We start from the raw sequence: 17,222 nt of genomic DNA on the forward strand, positions 1-17,222 counted from the left end.
GTTTCAGGCCGGGTTTTTCAATTTGGTGCGCTCATACTGACCTAGAGAGTCATATTAAATTAGCTCTCAATAGAAAACAGTTTGCTGTGCTTGTCACCTTGGATGTCAGTAAAGCATACGACAGCGTTGAGCACTCGACTCTGTTACTCAGATTACAGGAACTGAACTTCCCAAGCTATTTTGTAGCCTGGATTTGTTTTTTTGGAAAATATAGAATTTTATTCCTGCCAAAATGGTGTTTCCTCAAGGAGATTTCAACAGACGAGGTGTACCGCAAGGATCAGTTCTCTCAGCTCTTCTTTCTAACATTCTTCTAAGCTCAATTCCATGCATTCAAAATGTGAAAACTTATGTGTATGCCGACGATATTGCATTTTTTGCATCAGCAGATGCAACCCTGCAAAATTACCTCAATATTCTTGACAACTGGTTAGGAAGAATTCATCTGTCCCTCAATGTGAAGAAATGCGCATTGTTAGTATTTCCGGTTTCTGTTCCTGTAAATATCTGCTTGGTCTATAGAAATAACAATTCCTCAAGTTCAGACGGTGAAGTATCTCGGAGTAATATACGACTCTACTCTATCCTGGCGGCCACACGTTGAGCAAGTTTCTGCAAAAGGAGTTCGGGCCATTGGCATCCTGCGCAGGCTTTGTAGTGCTAGGTCAGGCATGAGAAGGCATACACTTCTGATGATTTATAAAATGTACGTCCGCCCAATTTTGGAGTTCAGGTGTGTTTTATTCTCAGGAGCTCCTGTCTATAAACTTCGCCCTCTTGTGCTCTTGGAGCGTGAGGCGTTGCGCCTTTGTCTTGGGCTTCCAAAATATGTCGCCATTGCTGTTCTGCACCTTGAGGCGCGAATCCCATCGTCATCAGCTAGGTTTCGCCTTTTAACAGTTCAAACATTTTAAAAATTGTGTCACTCACCTCTTCACGCCTCCAGTATAATATTTCTTAATCAACCTTCCGCCTTTTTTTAGTGCCGCCTGGTCTCATTTTCATTCTCCGCAGATATGTTACGTGCAGTTCCTCCTTGATCATATAAACATTCGTTTCACAGATGCCCGCCAAATGTATAACAACTCATCTTCTGTCCAGATTGAATTCGATGACATTTTCCCATCGAATGCAAAGCTGCAGCCCTTCCCGCTTCTTCAGAGTCTGTTGCAGGACCACCTAAGGTCCTTTCCTTCTCATGTTCTTATTGCTACCGATGCCTCGCAGGATCGCGAAAAGGCAGGTGTGGGAATTTTTTCGCCTTCACTGGGTTGGTCTTTTTCTCTCCGTCTTCCTGACTTCACTCCAATTTATCTGGCTGAATTATTAGCAGTAATCTTAGCCTTACGAAAATTAGAAACTACCGTTTCCCAGGTCGTGGTTATGACGGACTCTCTGTCCATTTGCTCTTCCTTATCCTCACCAGCTGAGTCTCGGGCATTACGCCTCTTTAAGTTCCTGATTCCGCTCCATTTAAATTCGGTAAGGTTGCTTTGGGTACCAGGTCACATGGGCTTTCATTTAAATGAGGTTGCAGATTCCTTAGCAAGAACCTCTCTCTGTGGTCCAATTGTTGCTATCCTGCCAACCTGTGCATATACAGCTGCGGTGAGGTTTCGTAGCTACACAATATTTCAGGAATTTGCTGCTTCGGCTCTTACATCATCTCCCGAATATCAGCATCTTCTGCATCCTTGGAGTAGCAAAGATTGGCACTTGCGTCGACTAGAGGTCTCTTTCACGCGTTTGTGTTGCCGGGTTCCCCTTCTAAATTTCTACCTTCACAGATCTGGCCTGGCGGCTTCCCCATTGTGCCCTTTTGTGCCGAACCTGAGACAATAGATCACTTCCTGCTGTTCTGCCGCCGCTTCTCTCATTTGAGGAAGCGTCTTTTGCAAATTCCATTTCATCAACTGGGTTTGCCTGTGTCCTCCGTGGTTGTTCTTTCCATTGGCGCTTCTTTGTTTGGACGAAGCGACAGGAGTGTGCGCTCTGCTGTGCAAAAATTCCTTCAAGAAACACAGCGACTCTCATTCTAATTTCTTTTTCCCACTCTCAGTCAGTACGACATTGAAACATTACAGGCATTGCATACTGTTATGCACATTAAGCCATTGTCCCGTCTTCGATCCCCAATTTAACAGGACCCCTGACCTTGTGTCTTCCAATTTATCAGCCCACATACTATTACCGCTCCTTTTCCAGTCAAAACTTTCCCATCTCCAGCAATTAACCGCCTGTGTCTTGGCCACTCCCCCGCAGTGGGTATGTGCCAGCAACGTCTGAGGACTAACTAACTTACTGCTGCATAACAGATCACGACAATGATGATCTAGACAGCATGCACACCTTAGAAAGGGGTCATATGCCCCATACGGGCAGCAGCAGTGACAACAGGAATGACACACTATATATAAGCTTGTTCTTTGTTATAGTGGAAAAGAACGTGAAATGGAGTCCTGAAAATATTGCACTGCACGACAGGGAGAAAACGTCTGTACTACAGTGGTCAGATAATTTCTGCTGCTGAAAATGCGCTTGGCCCCTCTAAGAAAAATGGTTTGTAGAACACATTACAGACATGGGCACTTAAGTTGGCCTTGGACACTATTCAGACTGCTCACGGAAAATGGACCAAATGACCACTGTTGCGAATTCGCAGCATAAAGATTTCTCGAATTCTAGCACAGGCAACAAATTGGTGAACTGTTTTCCTTTATGAGAATGTAAGCTTGCATAATTTAGCAATTTTTTTATTCCATAATTTGGTTGGTTGTACTAAAACAAAGTTGAGTCATGAATTTGACATTTAACACCTAGCTTTGTACTGCGTAAGTGCACTTTTTAACAGACGTTAAGCTTCTTTTTTTTTTAAACCTAGCGATACACAATGTGCGGTAAAAGCCTAAGCAGCTGCAGCATGTGATGAATTTTTACTTGCACACACAAAAAAGGAAAAGAAATAATTCACAAGACTAGTTCGATTTCCCAATCAGCAATGGAAACCCTTCACAGTCCAAGTAATATAAGCAGCCGTAGGTTTGGGCAAGTTGGTGCGACATGCAGGCACCCTGCATCTTGAGCCCCACACCACATCGGTAAAGGGCAAGGGCATTGTTAGGATGGCGCAGCAAAGCTCGCTTCGCGTATGCAACAGCCACATCAGCCCTGCCGGCCTTAATGTGGCACAGTGCAGCATTGTTATACAATCCAAGCAGCATTTCACAACGCTCCTTGTCCTCAGCCTCGTCACTTGTCTGAGCCTTCTCCAAGGCTCTAGTGGTTTGGTTTGGTTTATATGAGTTTAACGTCCCAAAGCGATTCAGGCTATGAGAGACGCCGTAGTGAAGGGCTCCGGAAATTTCGACCACCTGGGGTTCTTTAACGTGCACTAACATCGCACAGTACACGGGCCTCTAGAATTTCGCCTCCATCGAAATTCCACCGCCGCGGCCGGGATCGAACCCGCGTTTCCAGCAGCCGAGCGCCATAACCACTCATTCACTGCGGCGGCTCCAAGGCTCTAACGGCTGGATGAATAGTGGATAAATAGCATTTGATTGCATGTCTTAGTTCACATTGATGATAAAAGGTGTTGCCATTCTGCCGCTTGACACGGCACCTCTGAAAGAAAAAAATAGTAAATGGTAAATTATGGGGTTTAACATCCCAAAGCAACACATCGGATTATGGGTCTCGAAGGAAGCCGCAGTGGAGGGCTCCTGATTAATTTAGACTACCTGGGGTTCTTTAACGTGTGCTGGCATTGCATAGCACACAGGCACCTTTTGCATTTTGCCTCCATCAAAACATGACTGTCGCAGTCGGGATTGAACCCAGGGAAAAAAAAAAAAAGTTGACATGTTTTGTGGGTGTCGGAATAAAACATGTGTCAACTGTTGTCTCTACAGATTATCAACAAAAGCCCCTAGTCAGCTGTGTTTGTGTCACCAGTGTTCAGCATTGTTCGTTTAAAATATGATTGCTGTTATCACGATGTGATCTATTTTGTGATAGTCGATGGAGCAGGCCAATCATAGCGAGATAAAGTGAACATCCTGAACGCTCGCCCTGAAGGCCAGATGTTCATTTTTTACGAGAGGTCAAAAAAATTCGTAAGACGGTTACGAATGCGCAATGCGAATGTTTAAGCGTTAGCTGTGGTGTGAGGGGCTACGCATTCTGCTCCTGATCTCGAGCTCGCCAAATCACTTGGAGGTTTGAAGTATAGACGGTGTTTTATAGTGTTCTGGTTCAAAACTGCTACGCTCCTCTCCGATGTTCCAGTGCTCACCGACTTTCTAAGCATGTGGTGCAGCCAGGCGCAGCAGCACGCCGAGTAAGACCCTGCACCAGCGCTCCTGTCAAGGGCGCACAGCGTCTTGGCACTCTGCCAAGTTCGCATAGGGTGCCAACCCCGCATGAACTTTTTGACAAAAGATAAAAGCACATCGTGATGTTATCAACCTGCAGAATCTTGGCGTGCTGCCAAGGTCTGTGCTGCGGATAGAGCAAAAGTGAGGAATGCGCTAAGAAAATCGACGCTCAAAACAAAAAGTGAATTCCCAACAACAAAACAGAAGGGCGAGTTCATTATATGAGTGGATTCATTACGCGAGCAAATGTAGGTCCGCTTTCTTTGCTCTATTGCCCCAGCTAGCAAAGGGGATGGGGTTAAGAATCTAGTATGATGGTGGTAATATCAGCTGACAGGCAAATTTTGAATAACATTTGGTCATGTTGCTTGTGCCTAGAAACAAGCAACACAAGATAGAAGAAAAAGAACGAACACCGAAAACTATCATCCATAACAGAACTAAATATTGCGCACAAGAGCCAAAATAAATAATACGTCACAACCCAAGGGGTGAAACGAGCTCGTCGGGATGTCGGCCTTACATAGGCAAGCCGATCAGAACTGCATAGGCCGACCTTGCTGCAATACCCTGGGCTGAGGTTGGGGATTGACATCGGCCTCCCAGAGGCTGACTTCGTCGGCCGACGCATTTTGCAGACTTCCCGACATAGGGCCGAGCAAGAGCCTGTACACAACCGAGACTGAATTTTAACTGTTTGCTAAGTGGCCCAATATCATGTGCCAGTGCTGGCCCAATTAAGAACCACTCACTTTGAGACCTCTGTCCAACCATCCACCGACCTTGCCTCGGTAACCGAAAAGCTGTATTAATGCAGCTTTGTCTTGGATCCCTCTCTTTTTTACTCTTGTAAACTCGAGAGCTTCGCGGGGAATATTAAGCAATCGCTACAAACCCGTGTCCAATGGCCTGCAGCTGGCTCATGGTTTGCTCGATATTGAATGCCAATCAATATTGAGCAAGCCCTGAGCCAGCTGGAGGCGGATATGTAGCAACTGCTTAATATTCACCGCAAATCTTTGCCACTTGGTTCAGTGCATAAGAGCTGCAAAAAAAAAAAAAAAACATGCAGGGCGAATGTTTACGTAACCATAAAATGTTTTATTGCATGAAGAGTACATCACTGTTGTGCACTGTTTTGATTTATATAGGTAATGAACTCGTAATGGTAATAATCTTTCACTCCATCACTTCGTTTACACAAGTTTCAAGTGCGACTGTTCACACCGCACAGCAAGAATTCGACTTTCTTTGCACATAAGCATTGAAAGTCAGACAACAAGGTGAAGGAGCAGGCACATGCAAACACGCCATCCTAGTTAATATGTTGTCTGCAGAAGAATAGTGGGAGCAATTATGTTATGTATACAGAGAAACCCAGTAAAACCACCAAAAGGCCGCTGCAGAGATGCTTCACACATTGCACGCTGTTATAGCAAGGTGGGAATGCTCTTCAGCCAATCGAAAACAGCGGGAAAGCTGGCACAGGAGTGCCCACATTTTCAGTCTCCAACACTTCTGAAAACTTTCGAGTCAACAGCTCTGTGCAGCTTCTAAGTGCAGGCCAAAGTGACCATTAATCCTTTTGTTTTGCTGTATCACTGATGTTTCAATCTAGTTTTAATGCCTGCCCTTTTCCCAACACCTGCCACGCCACAGGATAATGAAACGGCATAGATCGTAACAAATTTTAAAAACCTGTAATGGTGCTGCTTGCCGACAGATTGCGTGACGGTAACCCTCACTAGTCTACACAATCTTTGGCAAGCCCTTGTGGAACGTAAAAGTGTGATCTAACTATGGCTCATTAGCCCCCTTTCTTTTTCAAAAACAGCGAAGTGGCGCCAACATACGGAATTACTCCCTTGTTTCCTTCATGTGTTTGTTCCTGAAGGTGCACCCTTGTTGGTTCACTGAGCTTCTTGAGCACCTTTTCCGCTGTGAAAGAAAAGTAGCAGTACGGACATACTCAGCCTCTGGAGGAAGCTGGCCATTGGAGTCGCCTCCTGTGAGTTAACCATCAAAAGTAAGATGAATGGCAAATGGAGTTTAATGCCCCAAAGCTGCATGAGGGCTTTGTGTCATGGTACAGTGCAGGGCTTCGGATTAGTTTGGACAAACTGTGGTTCTGCATGTCGGCTGCATGCGATGCAGCAGTGGACGGCTCCAGGTTCGCTTAGACTACCTGTGGTTGTTTAACATGCAAAATGGCTTGCACCGTACATGAGTGCTTTTGTATTTCACCGTCATAAAAATGGGGCTGTGCTAGCCAGGATTTGATCTCGCGGCCTTGGGTTCGGTGGCCAGAGGCATCGAGCTGCAGCAGCAGGTAAATGGGGAAACGTGCAAGAGGCAAACGGGGAAAACAGCATTTTTCTCCCAAAAATGGCTTGCTAGCATACGCAGGGTATAGACTTCTGGTAAGCAACAGCACCTTTGATTTGTTAGATATCCTGAAAGAGCTCTCTTGTAGTTCCTTTTATCTGTGGCATGGGGCATTTGGGCAAACTAGCAGGTGTTTATCACAGACTAAAAAGAGCACTTGTGCCACATTCTTCACATGCAGGCCTCCACTTTAGGAACTCCAGTTTTAACACCAGTTCTAAAAAAAAAAGCATTTTGTGCAGAGGTGGGCAACAAGCCTTACAAATTTTTAGGAATTCAAGAAAAAAAAAAGGGATATACTCATATTGGAGAATTTCCGTCACTTCTCTTTTGACAAAGGAATTGTCGCACCTAGTCAAAACAATATTAAATATGTGAACGTACAAGATCATTTCGCTTTTCATGATAGCAGTGGTTTTCTTTCTGCATACTTGGTTAGCAATCACCTATTCCTTGCAGGAAAAAGATGAACATTGAGTTAACAGTGCACCAGAAAGGCTGTCTGCTCTTTCACTTTATTTTGGCCCTAGTGATGATTGTGCTGAAATATCAAGCGCACCAATAAAACACTGCACTGACAAAAAATAAACCGCCATTTCATGCTCAAAATGCTCATTGTCACAGCGAAATAGTGGTTATGGCGCTCGGCCGCTAACCTGAAAGAAGCGGGTTCTGTACCGGCCGCGGCAGCGGTCGAATTTCGATGGAGGCGAAATTCTAGACGGCTGAGTACTGTGCGATGTCAGTGCATGTTAAAGAACCTCAGGTGGTCTAAATTTCCGGAGCCCTTCACTATGGCGTCCCTCACAGCCTGAGTCGCTTTGGGACGTTAAACCCCTATAAACCATAAACCAAAAAGGGATAATAGTACAAAGAAGATATCAATTCTCATATTTTCAAGTAATTCTGAAACTCTACACATACAACGCAGGTTATTCCCAAGAAATGTTCCTTTTTCTGTTAGAAACAAAAGAAATTTCTAATCACACTTAGCATAACTCTGTCATAATATAACTCCCCCCCCCCCTCCCCCCAACTTTTCTGAATACCCAAGTAGCCTGTCTACCAAAGATATTTACTTAACATTAATTAAATAAATAGGCTTGTAGAAATTATGCTCAGGTGACTTATTGTCTGGCAAAAACAGCAATCGTAGCAGTACACATATTAAAAAATGTATTCTTAAGAAAATACGAGAAAAAATGATACATTTAGAAGAAGACCTTCAGGGGGGGAAATATCATGCAGAGAGGATGCTCCCGCAACACAGGAAGATTAATTGTTAAACAGCGCAGGAGGACGGGACATGCGAAAGAAAGACGCACAACACAGGCACTGACTCGCAACTGATTTTTATTCAGAGAAACTGTCCTTATAACTTTCCTTTTTCTGAAAAAAACAACAACAAACAAACGTAAAAGCAAAAAAAAACAAACACTACTACTCATCATACAAGCCAGGGAAAAAACACATCGCTGTGGTGCAGCCACACATGAAGTTAGTCAGAATGTTAGATGACGGTAGTTAGAAAGAAAGATGATTGATAGAAAGTTAGATGAAAGTTAAATTTCACATGCAGTTGCACCACGGCAATGTAGTGTGTTTTTGACCATTGTGTATGATGAGTAGTATCACTTTTCCTTGCTTTTTTTTTCTTTTTACATTTGATGTTTGCTGCGCTTTTTCTGGAAAGGAAACTTTATAAGGACAGTTGCTCCAAACAAAAATCAGAGGCGCGGCAGCGCCTGTGTTACGTGTCTTTCTTTCATGTGTTCTATCTTTCCGCATTCTTCAACAATGAATCATTACGAACTTGCCCAAATCGCAGCTTTAAGTATCATGGAAAGATTGCCCAAATCAAAATATCACAACTAAAGCCAACCAAAATACAAAATAATGTTACTTTCTTCTATGAACATGGCCTAATGAGAAAATTATTATCTTAGCTCAATAGAATAACTACAAAGATCGCTTATATATATCTGCAAATAGTATGAATATTGTGTCAAACACTAGCTTGTTGAGCAACGCCAGACTAAGCAGTCAGGATAGCCATGGTAAAATATGACAAGGCTAAAGCTCCTCTAACAAAGTTTTGCCTCACAGGAGCTACTAAAGTGGACTAAATTTACTTGAAGGCATCACTCTCTCAGCCCAGAGAAGAAGTGCATTTAAGTTGTCAATCATGAAGCACACTAGTGAGGATCACTACCAATGGAAACTTAACAGATGCAGTATTGAGAGGCAGAGTAGCGTAAAGGTACGTGTTTAATGTCCAACTCGAAATCTGATAACCTGCTGCCACTCAGCAGAAGGACCAGTCTCATCATGTGAACACTGCTTCAGAGCGCACATTTTAAGTCACGTCTAACTTCTTTGCCAATCCCAAGTGCTAGGTGCAGGGTGTGCAACCTTTTGGGTTGAAAAAAGTCTTGAGGCCGTTGAGCATACAGATTTCCCTTGTGTGGCAGCATACCTGAAGGTCACTGCCAAGTGTTTTATAAGGTCATCTTACTCACAGGGTCAAAGAGAATTAAGTGATGTCTGTAGTAAAGCAGCAGCACAGAAAAACAGCCCCAAAAACTAGCTACCATCAAATTTATCCACCTGAGCGACAGCAACATGTACAATCTGCTTCACCCTGGTGTACAACATTCAAGCAGCACATTGCCCTGCAAACAAAGGTAACCCTCAGTCCAGCTGCTAGATTCTAGAGGAAATGATTGCACAGAACTAAACCAGTATATACGAAGAAAGCAAGTCGTAATGATCCCTTAACTAGAAGGCTACTGTCTAATTTCAGTTTTTAGTAATTGGTGTGCAGTGCTTGACAGCTCTATACACAAAGGGTGCCGCAGACTGTACAGTGTGCTGGTGAAGAAGCTTAACAGACTTGCAGGAACATTGACACCTTCTAATGTGCATTCTTACAGAAATGGAAGGCCATGATAATAACAGTGTTTTTTCCATATTTTTCCTGGCACAATTCGTAAAGACGCTGCTTGAGTACATATTGATACAGCTAACTTACAAGGTCTGTAGACACCAAAATTTTGCTTGTGTGTTTCCTTCTTTGAAATGATGCGTTAGACATCAGTATGCAGGGACCACTCTCTGGTATTCCTGTGTTACCGCTAAATTATTTATAATTGAATTTCTTCTTGACGCTGTTTCAGTTTCAACAACTGAGCAAGAGCTGTGACATGAAAGGTTGGTATAGGTCACCTGACGCATAAAAAAACTGCAATGCAATCACTACAATCCAATCCAACACAATAAAATCACTGCAATACGGCCTTGAGGCAGGAATTTACCTCCTAATGTGATCCCCTTTTCTCTGCTCCCATGCTCCTGTGAAATTTATAAAGATTACTCAACAATCTGTTGTAAAGTTTTAATTCGCTACAATGCTTTAGCCAGCTCGCTTCAAGAGCCGAAATGATAACAAACTAACCAGTAATTTATATTGAATATTGCAGTTTTTTTTATGCCTCATGTGACCTAAAGTCGCCTTTGCCCTCACAGCCATCGTTGCATTGATGAAAGCAAAACAGTATGAGAGAAAGACATTTTTAGTTACTAATTATTTGGTGGCCATAGGCAAAAAAGCACCGTGGTGACCCATGTATTCTAATATTTAGAGCATAATTATAGAGAAGGAAACATGCAACTAAAGTTAGGTGTCTGTACTCCTTTAAACTCAGTCAATGTATGATATTAGTCCATTTGGATTGATATTAGTCCATTTGGATTCCTGAAAACAAATATGTGCTCTCTAGATATCCGCTCATGAAAAAAAGGCTCCGGTTCTGGAGATTTATGGACACTGAGGTATGACGCAGGCTGCACGGCCTAGCCTTTCATTGACCTAGATAGGCAACATGCAAATGACTACACTTTTGTTGCGATTAATGCACTAATGAGTCGAGTACCTTGGTCATTACTGAAAACAGAATCACAGGTTTTAGTGGCAGCCATTATCACAGCTCTAAAGTTGAATGGCTTTCGGACTAGGGTAAAAAAAACACCAAAACAAGCTACTTTAACCCTTTGTGGGACAACATATATGTTTTGCAAGAATTATAAAAAAATTTTTATTACACTTGAAAATGAGGCGTACAGAAATGATTCTGAACAAATTTCACAATTTTATTAGGTATAGTTAAAGAAAAAAATGTGGGACGCATTTGTCCCATTGACACTAAATGGGAAAATGAAATGTGGGACGTATTTATCCCATTGACCTACACGGGTGCCACACTAGGTTAGTGTTGACTAACCACTTCATGGAATGGTCCAAAACAGGTCACACAAAGCGGGACTGAGCATGCCTTGCACAAGAAACTTGTTCGCACTTCTTTCCCCCTCGTGGAACACCAACGGCATCTGCGCCTATTTTCCACTTTCACAGGGTTGTGCTCTCTTCCCATGAACCGAACTTCATCCGATCGTTTTCCATTTTCGCCGGTTTTTCTGTTCTGCAAAGCGGTTTGTTTCCTCTACAAGGAGCTGCATTACTTCGTCGTCGAAGTAGAGTGAAAAAGCTTCAATCGGTTTGGATGGCAACTTTTGTGACATCTCAGGATCCCATGTTTTTGGGATTTGCAGAACATGGTCTGGCTCGTCACAACCCCATGTGCCCGGCGTTTCTTCCTCATTTTCCACGATGTTGTCGCACAGGTCTAGCGATCTTTTCTGCCTCTTTGTTTTCTTTTTTGTATAGGTTGCCTTGCGTTTTGCCTGTCTGCTCGTTGACGCAGCCATTTCATCTGCACTGGCATCCTCATCTGTACTTGGAGGCGCAAGCTCGGGAATGACATTCTCGTCTGTGCTTTCACCATCCGAATCATTGGAGTCCGGATCGTCCGGTATGCTAAAATAGAGCTCTAGAGCTTCTTCTTGTGATAGAAATCGCTTCCCTGCATTAGAAAGCAACGACAAGTTCTAGATCAAATAATTCGAAAATTACCGCTCAAAATTCTGCCATTAGGCTTAGCAAAATGTGCAACTTTTTTCAGCATGGTATTGAAAATTTGCATTTATCTCATTATATGTCAGCTCAAATCTCAGAAACAAGAGCTGATTTTAATCCAGGGTTGTTTCTCTGAATGCAGAAAAAAGGAATTACTTACCAGGCATGTTGATTTTCTTTTCTGCCAGATCGCATATAGTCGAAAACTTCCAATGCATCAGAAAAAAAGAACGAAGTTTCAAGTTCTGGACTCACTGCCTCATCTAGTGGAGGCTGCTGAAACTATATTTAAAAGAAGTACTGAAACCTCTCAATAGGTGGCAGCACATCACAAGAATGATTCCGGTTTCCTTCTGCTTCGTACGAGCCCTTTAGAGTCGAGCACTATGTGGGACGTATGTGTCCCACTGTCCCACAAAGGGTTAAGGCGATGAAGAATCTCAACACTTCAGTTCTACGTCAAAGCTTCATTTCCATATTGCATGAGCCTTGTCCCGTGTGCTCAGCTGCTACTTGATAAAGTTAAATAATTTTTTGTTTAAGAGAACGAGGCCACGAACACTTTGTTGCGGCCACAGATGCTCACCAGAGTAATTAAAAATACTTGTGTGAGACAGCACTACATTGCTGCTTACACGACGGTAATCCTGTGCAAGCAGCACACTCGAAGTCACATTAACACTGGTTGCACTGCAAGCACCAGGAATAAGCAAGCTCACTTACTGTGAAGATAACCATTAGACTAGACACCCTACCAAAGAATAATTCATAAACAATGTAAATGCAAGTGCAGGGTGAATAGGCCCATAGGCCCTCTAAATTCAAATACAAGGTTTTAGATTGCTTTTATTTTATTTTACTCAAGGCTATACTATGGCATGACAGAAGATGGCTACGCTGTTCTAACCTGACCTTAGAAAGTGATGACACAGGCTGCTGTTGAGAAGCTTCGGATGCGGCTGGTAGGCGTGCTTTGTGCACTGTAGGATAACATTATAACGCTGAATACGCTACCATTGGATGGTATGCTCTAGTCACTGCCCTTAGTTAAATGCAATGGGAATAAATAATAAGCAATTTTCTATTTGCAATACCAAAACGTCTAGTAAAAAAAAAATTCTTTTTTAACTACCGTCCATTCATACAACCAATTCAAAATGGCGTTATAGGCAGTACTTGCATAGGTGTAAGTTTTTTTTTTTTAAATACATCTGCTGAGCTCATGCAAAAACGAGAATTGCGCTACTTTCGCCCACATGTTTTTGGCACACCATATGGCATACAGTGGAAGAGACAGTGCGGCTAAGAATCACAGCACGTGGGCATTCATATTTGTGACGAACGATGGACAAATTATTTTGATGACTACACTTTGATCTTAGCCAAAAGGCCGAGAAGCGATAACTGCCTAGGTAAGAAAACAATGATATGTAAGTTGTAAACTCAAGCAGTCGAGACATACCTAGCGGAGCCACAATAATGCATGTCTGAAGCATCTAAGGGAATTTTTCCTTCTAAGTCCATGCAGTGTGGTGGTAAGTAAAAAAATGTAGCAGCTGACAAAGTACTCAAATGTGCAACAGTGCACAGAGCAGTAACGAATAGCCGGCGACCGTGAGCTGGCAGCCAACCTAATGTTTACCGGAACGCATCGGACGGTGTTCCCCATAGTTCACACGCGCCTTATCCATTATGTGGTTTTGATGCTTGTTTTGTAGTTTTTCTTTAGCTTGGCGTTTTTTTGCAGACGACGACGGCACGAAAATTTCCTTGGATGGTAGAGGTATACAGCTTCGCTGTAAAATCGGAGCGGCATGCGAGTAGTACACCACGTTCGAATGCAGATTTTACGTAACACCGAACGTGAAGCGAAACGCACCAAACGCAAGCAAAAACGCATAAAAAAGCGTACATGAATTCTTGAAACAACCACTACGACAGTCACATCGCCGACTCGCATTCAGTTACGAAATTAATGGTTTAAAGTAGAAAGTGAAATTGGTGAACTGCCATTCACTTGCAGCTCCAACCTAGTAAGCGCGCTTTGCCGTTGTCAAACGAGAAGGGGACTTGGCACCCGAAAGTGCCTCGCCCCAGGGTCACACATAACCCATCAACTCATCATTTCGATGTCGTCCGCACCACGCAGTGCAACAAACAACAACTACGGTACAAAGAACTAGAACTAGTTCGCTGTAACTGCAGCGGAGATATTTGGCAACAAAAGCGAACAATACAAAAAGGCAAGCCCCAAGGACGTAGTTGCGTATCAGCCAGCTGTAACGGCTGCAATTCCAACCGAGAACTATTTATAGATTTTGTTAGCATTTGAAAAGTTAAAACAAGCGAATTGTGTTATTTAAACAAAAATCTTGAAGTTGATTGAAGGTCTCACTTGTGAGTCGTGTGGCTTGTGTCCCCTCTAGCACCTGCCGTGGCCAAGACATCTACCTTGCCGTGGCCTGCAATTTTCTAGCGACGTTTCGTTATCGCCACTTCGAGGCAGAAAAAGCCGAAGCCGAATCCCGCAGCGTTGTAGTTTCTGCAAGGCGGATTTGTTTCTGTACGGCGAACTTCTTTCTGTCGGGACCTGCACTTCGACATTACAGCGCCCTGTACCGACTTTGTTTGCGATCTCGGTGGGAGTGGCAGTAAGAGCTTACGGAATGGTCCTAGGAGGTCCCAGTGCTACCGTTTGAAAGTGCTTCCTCTGAGCCTGTATGGTAGGACAGTCGTTTTAGCGCCTACGTGTGTCTGACTGTGCGCTAGAGGTTAATACAGTATTTGCGGACTGCTGTTTCGGATGACGTTTGAGTTATATTGAAAATTATAGTTTTTGTAGCGTGAATGATCGTTAAGTGCTGTGCACTTGAACTACGTCCTTGGTGTTAGTGAGTGCTGTTCACCAGCGCTCAATAAATTGTCACGTTGGGAAAGAGGACTGTGCTTCGAGTTATTGATACCCAGTCTTAGGGGTGCTCTACTTCAGGGTGATTACTGTAGGGAAGCTGCTGGACGAGGTTGTTGAGTTGTTGGGGTCTGTCTCTGCTCTTAAGGTTCACCAGGAAAGAGGAGAAAACGGCATTCAGAAAATATAATCATGGTAAGTAAAGCTATTGGTTGCACTGGTCTGGTGGCCGTGGGATCTTTTTAGAGAAATGTTAGAATTTTTTTTTCTCACTTCCTTTTGCAAACAGCGCCATTAGTAGTTCAGCGAGCACTGGGCATTAGTTAACGATTTGCGGAACTCGCTAACTGGCAAAAGGCAAGTACTGGTTGGTGACAGCTTTCCATCGGGATTGTAATGCTGTGACATCACAGCCGGGCACTAATATGTTGTTCGCTATGAAAGCGGAATATGCTGCTGCAGCACGAGGGACTAGGCGCAGCAGAAGCACATTGTAACATAAAGGTGCACCTTTTGGACAATGTTAAGGCATTTTGCGGTGTGAATGGGACTTGCAAGCCCGGCTCACTGCCAGCGATAAATTGCTAGCCTGTGAAAAATGTCATTTGCCTTTTTACAAGCTGCAGTTCGTGCTAATGAAAGTTCATGACTATTCAGTAACCTGCAATGTCTTTTTCTCACAAGCACGGACGGGTAAAGGTAAAGACAACTGCAGAAAAGGAGGAGGAGAAGAGAAAAGAAAGGGAGAAAAAGCTGGAAATTTATAAGGCTTTAACACAGCAAGTGATCGAAAAGGTAAGCACACTAGCATGTTCTTGTTGGCTAGTTAATGTCAGTTGCTTTCTGCCTGACCAGCGACAGAAGGGAGAATTTGATGATGAACTGCTGCGTGTCACCGGTCAGATCCTTCAAAGCAACCCAGACTACACAACCATGTGGAACATCCGCAGAGAGGTGTTCATGGTGCACTTCGAAAAAAGGCAAGTGCTAGGTGTAGCACACTCTCTGTGCTTTTGTTTTGGTGCATGCCACTTATTTAATATGCCAACTACAAAAAGTATCGTGCCGGGCTATCAATATTTAATGTCTCAGTTTAAAGACTTTCCACCTGTTGTAAGTTTTCAGATTGCATCTTTGTGGTGTCTCTGGCCTAGAATCAAGGTAATGCTCTGCATCTTTTTTGTGCTTGTGCACTCTAATGTGAAAAGGGCCATGAGTGGGCCTGGTTATTTTAATATGGTGTAGAAATTTATAATTCTTCTAATGCACCATTCAGGTAACAGGACTCAAAACTCGCAGTTCGTTTGGTATTGCAGTTGCAAGAAAACAGCTGAAGATGGTGCAGGAGAACTGCTTCTTACTGAAGCAGCCTTGCAGAAAAACCCCAAGTCATATGGAGCTTGGAGTCACCGTGCCTGGGCCATGGAAGCCTTTCCAGGCATGGATTGGGACAAGGAGCTACGCTTATGCAACCTTTTTCTTGACCAGGATGAGCGAAACTGTAAGTTGAAAGACTTCATGAACAGCGCAGGTTGATTGCAAATCTGCTTTTGCCTTCAGGTGCAGTGTCTGTGGAGACTTTGCTCGTATCCTGCTTAGCAGATGATGTCTTCCGCCTTCACTTATTTGTCTCACGGTTACGAATTTGCACAATGCTACTGCTAGCTTGACGTTTGTAGATTTGGTGCAGGGGAGACTGCTTCACAGTACATAGCTGCACATCAGACAGGAGCTTTAGGAGCAACTGGAATAAAATGACAACACTGATAGGCAATTCATAATTGTGGTATTTTATGCATCCGACTTGCTGGCCTCTGCTGTGCCTTGTTCTTCTAAACAGAATTCCTGTCGAGCATATTTACAATAAATTCTAGGCAACTAAATGTATCTTGAGCACATTACATGAGAAAGTTTGCATTGAGCTTGAGTGCTCGGGTAGTCTTAGTATTTTCCTTTTTGTACAGTTGATGGAGTTGCAAATGAAACTAAAGAGTTATTTCTGCATCTAAAACAAGGGTAAAATATAGTGTTTAGTTTGGCATTTCAAGCCAGACTTTTGTTGAGCACTGTTGTGCAGTAATGTCCAAAGAGGATTTTGAGCCCATTCACCCTCCATGGTTTCTATGATGCAAGAATTCCGCAGGCTCGATCCTGGCTGCGGCGGTCAAATTCCGATGAAGGTGAAATTTTAGAGGCTCGTGTACTGTGCGATGCCAGTGCACGGTAAAGAACCCCAGGTGGTCGAAATTTCCGGAGCCCTTCACTATGGCGTCTCTCATAGTGTGGGTCGCATTGAGGTCCTTCAATGTGTTGACTGGGATATCCTTTTGATAACATAGCTGTGGAGTCACTCAAGTCAGTGATAAAAGTAAAAAATAATCAGTACAGAATAGAATGGGAATAGAACCGTTTCGTTATCCCCACCGAAAATTTATGCTATGACTAATTTCTTGCAGAGTTATTTTGTAGCTTGACCCTTCAGGCTGCTCTTGGCAAGGCAACAAGCTATTCTGGCATCACACTCTGTCAAGGCGTGTCTGCTGAGCTCAATGCTAACGATGCAGAAGTGAAATGCTCAAGT

The 17,222-nt window shown here is 43.4% G+C and overlaps 1 protein-coding gene across 5 annotated transcripts in view; it reads left to right on the forward strand.

Annotated features, from left to right (window-relative positions):
- Window positions 1-17,222, forward strand: part of RabGGTa (Rab geranylgeranyltransferase subunit alpha) — a 63,508-nt gene that overhangs the window by 10,905 nt on the left and 35,381 nt on the right. The window contains exons 1-5 of one of the 5 annotated variants that reach the window (XM_077647345.1): window positions 13,043-13,145; window positions 14,790-14,836; window positions 15,326-15,436; window positions 15,497-15,621; window positions 15,958-16,142. In XM_077647345.1, the coding sequence (XP_077503471.1) occupies window positions 14,834-14,836; window positions 15,326-15,436; window positions 15,497-15,621; window positions 15,958-16,142 (424 nt within the window). In that variant the 5' untranslated portion in view covers window positions 13,043-13,145; window positions 14,790-14,833. Of the gene's footprint in view, window positions 1-13,042; window positions 13,146-14,253; window positions 14,457-14,789; window positions 14,837-15,325; window positions 15,437-15,496; window positions 15,622-15,957; window positions 16,143-17,222 lie in introns of those variants that run through there. The other 4 variants (XM_077647344.1, XM_077647343.1, XM_077647342.1 and 1 more) reach the window with 4 other exon arrangements.

This window comes from Amblyomma americanum, chromosome 1 (assembly GCF_052857255.1).
Source record: "Amblyomma americanum isolate KBUSLIRL-KWMA chromosome 1, ASM5285725v1, whole genome shotgun sequence".
Lineage (NCBI taxonomy): Eukaryota > Metazoa > Arthropoda > Arachnida > Ixodida > Ixodidae > Amblyomma > Amblyomma americanum.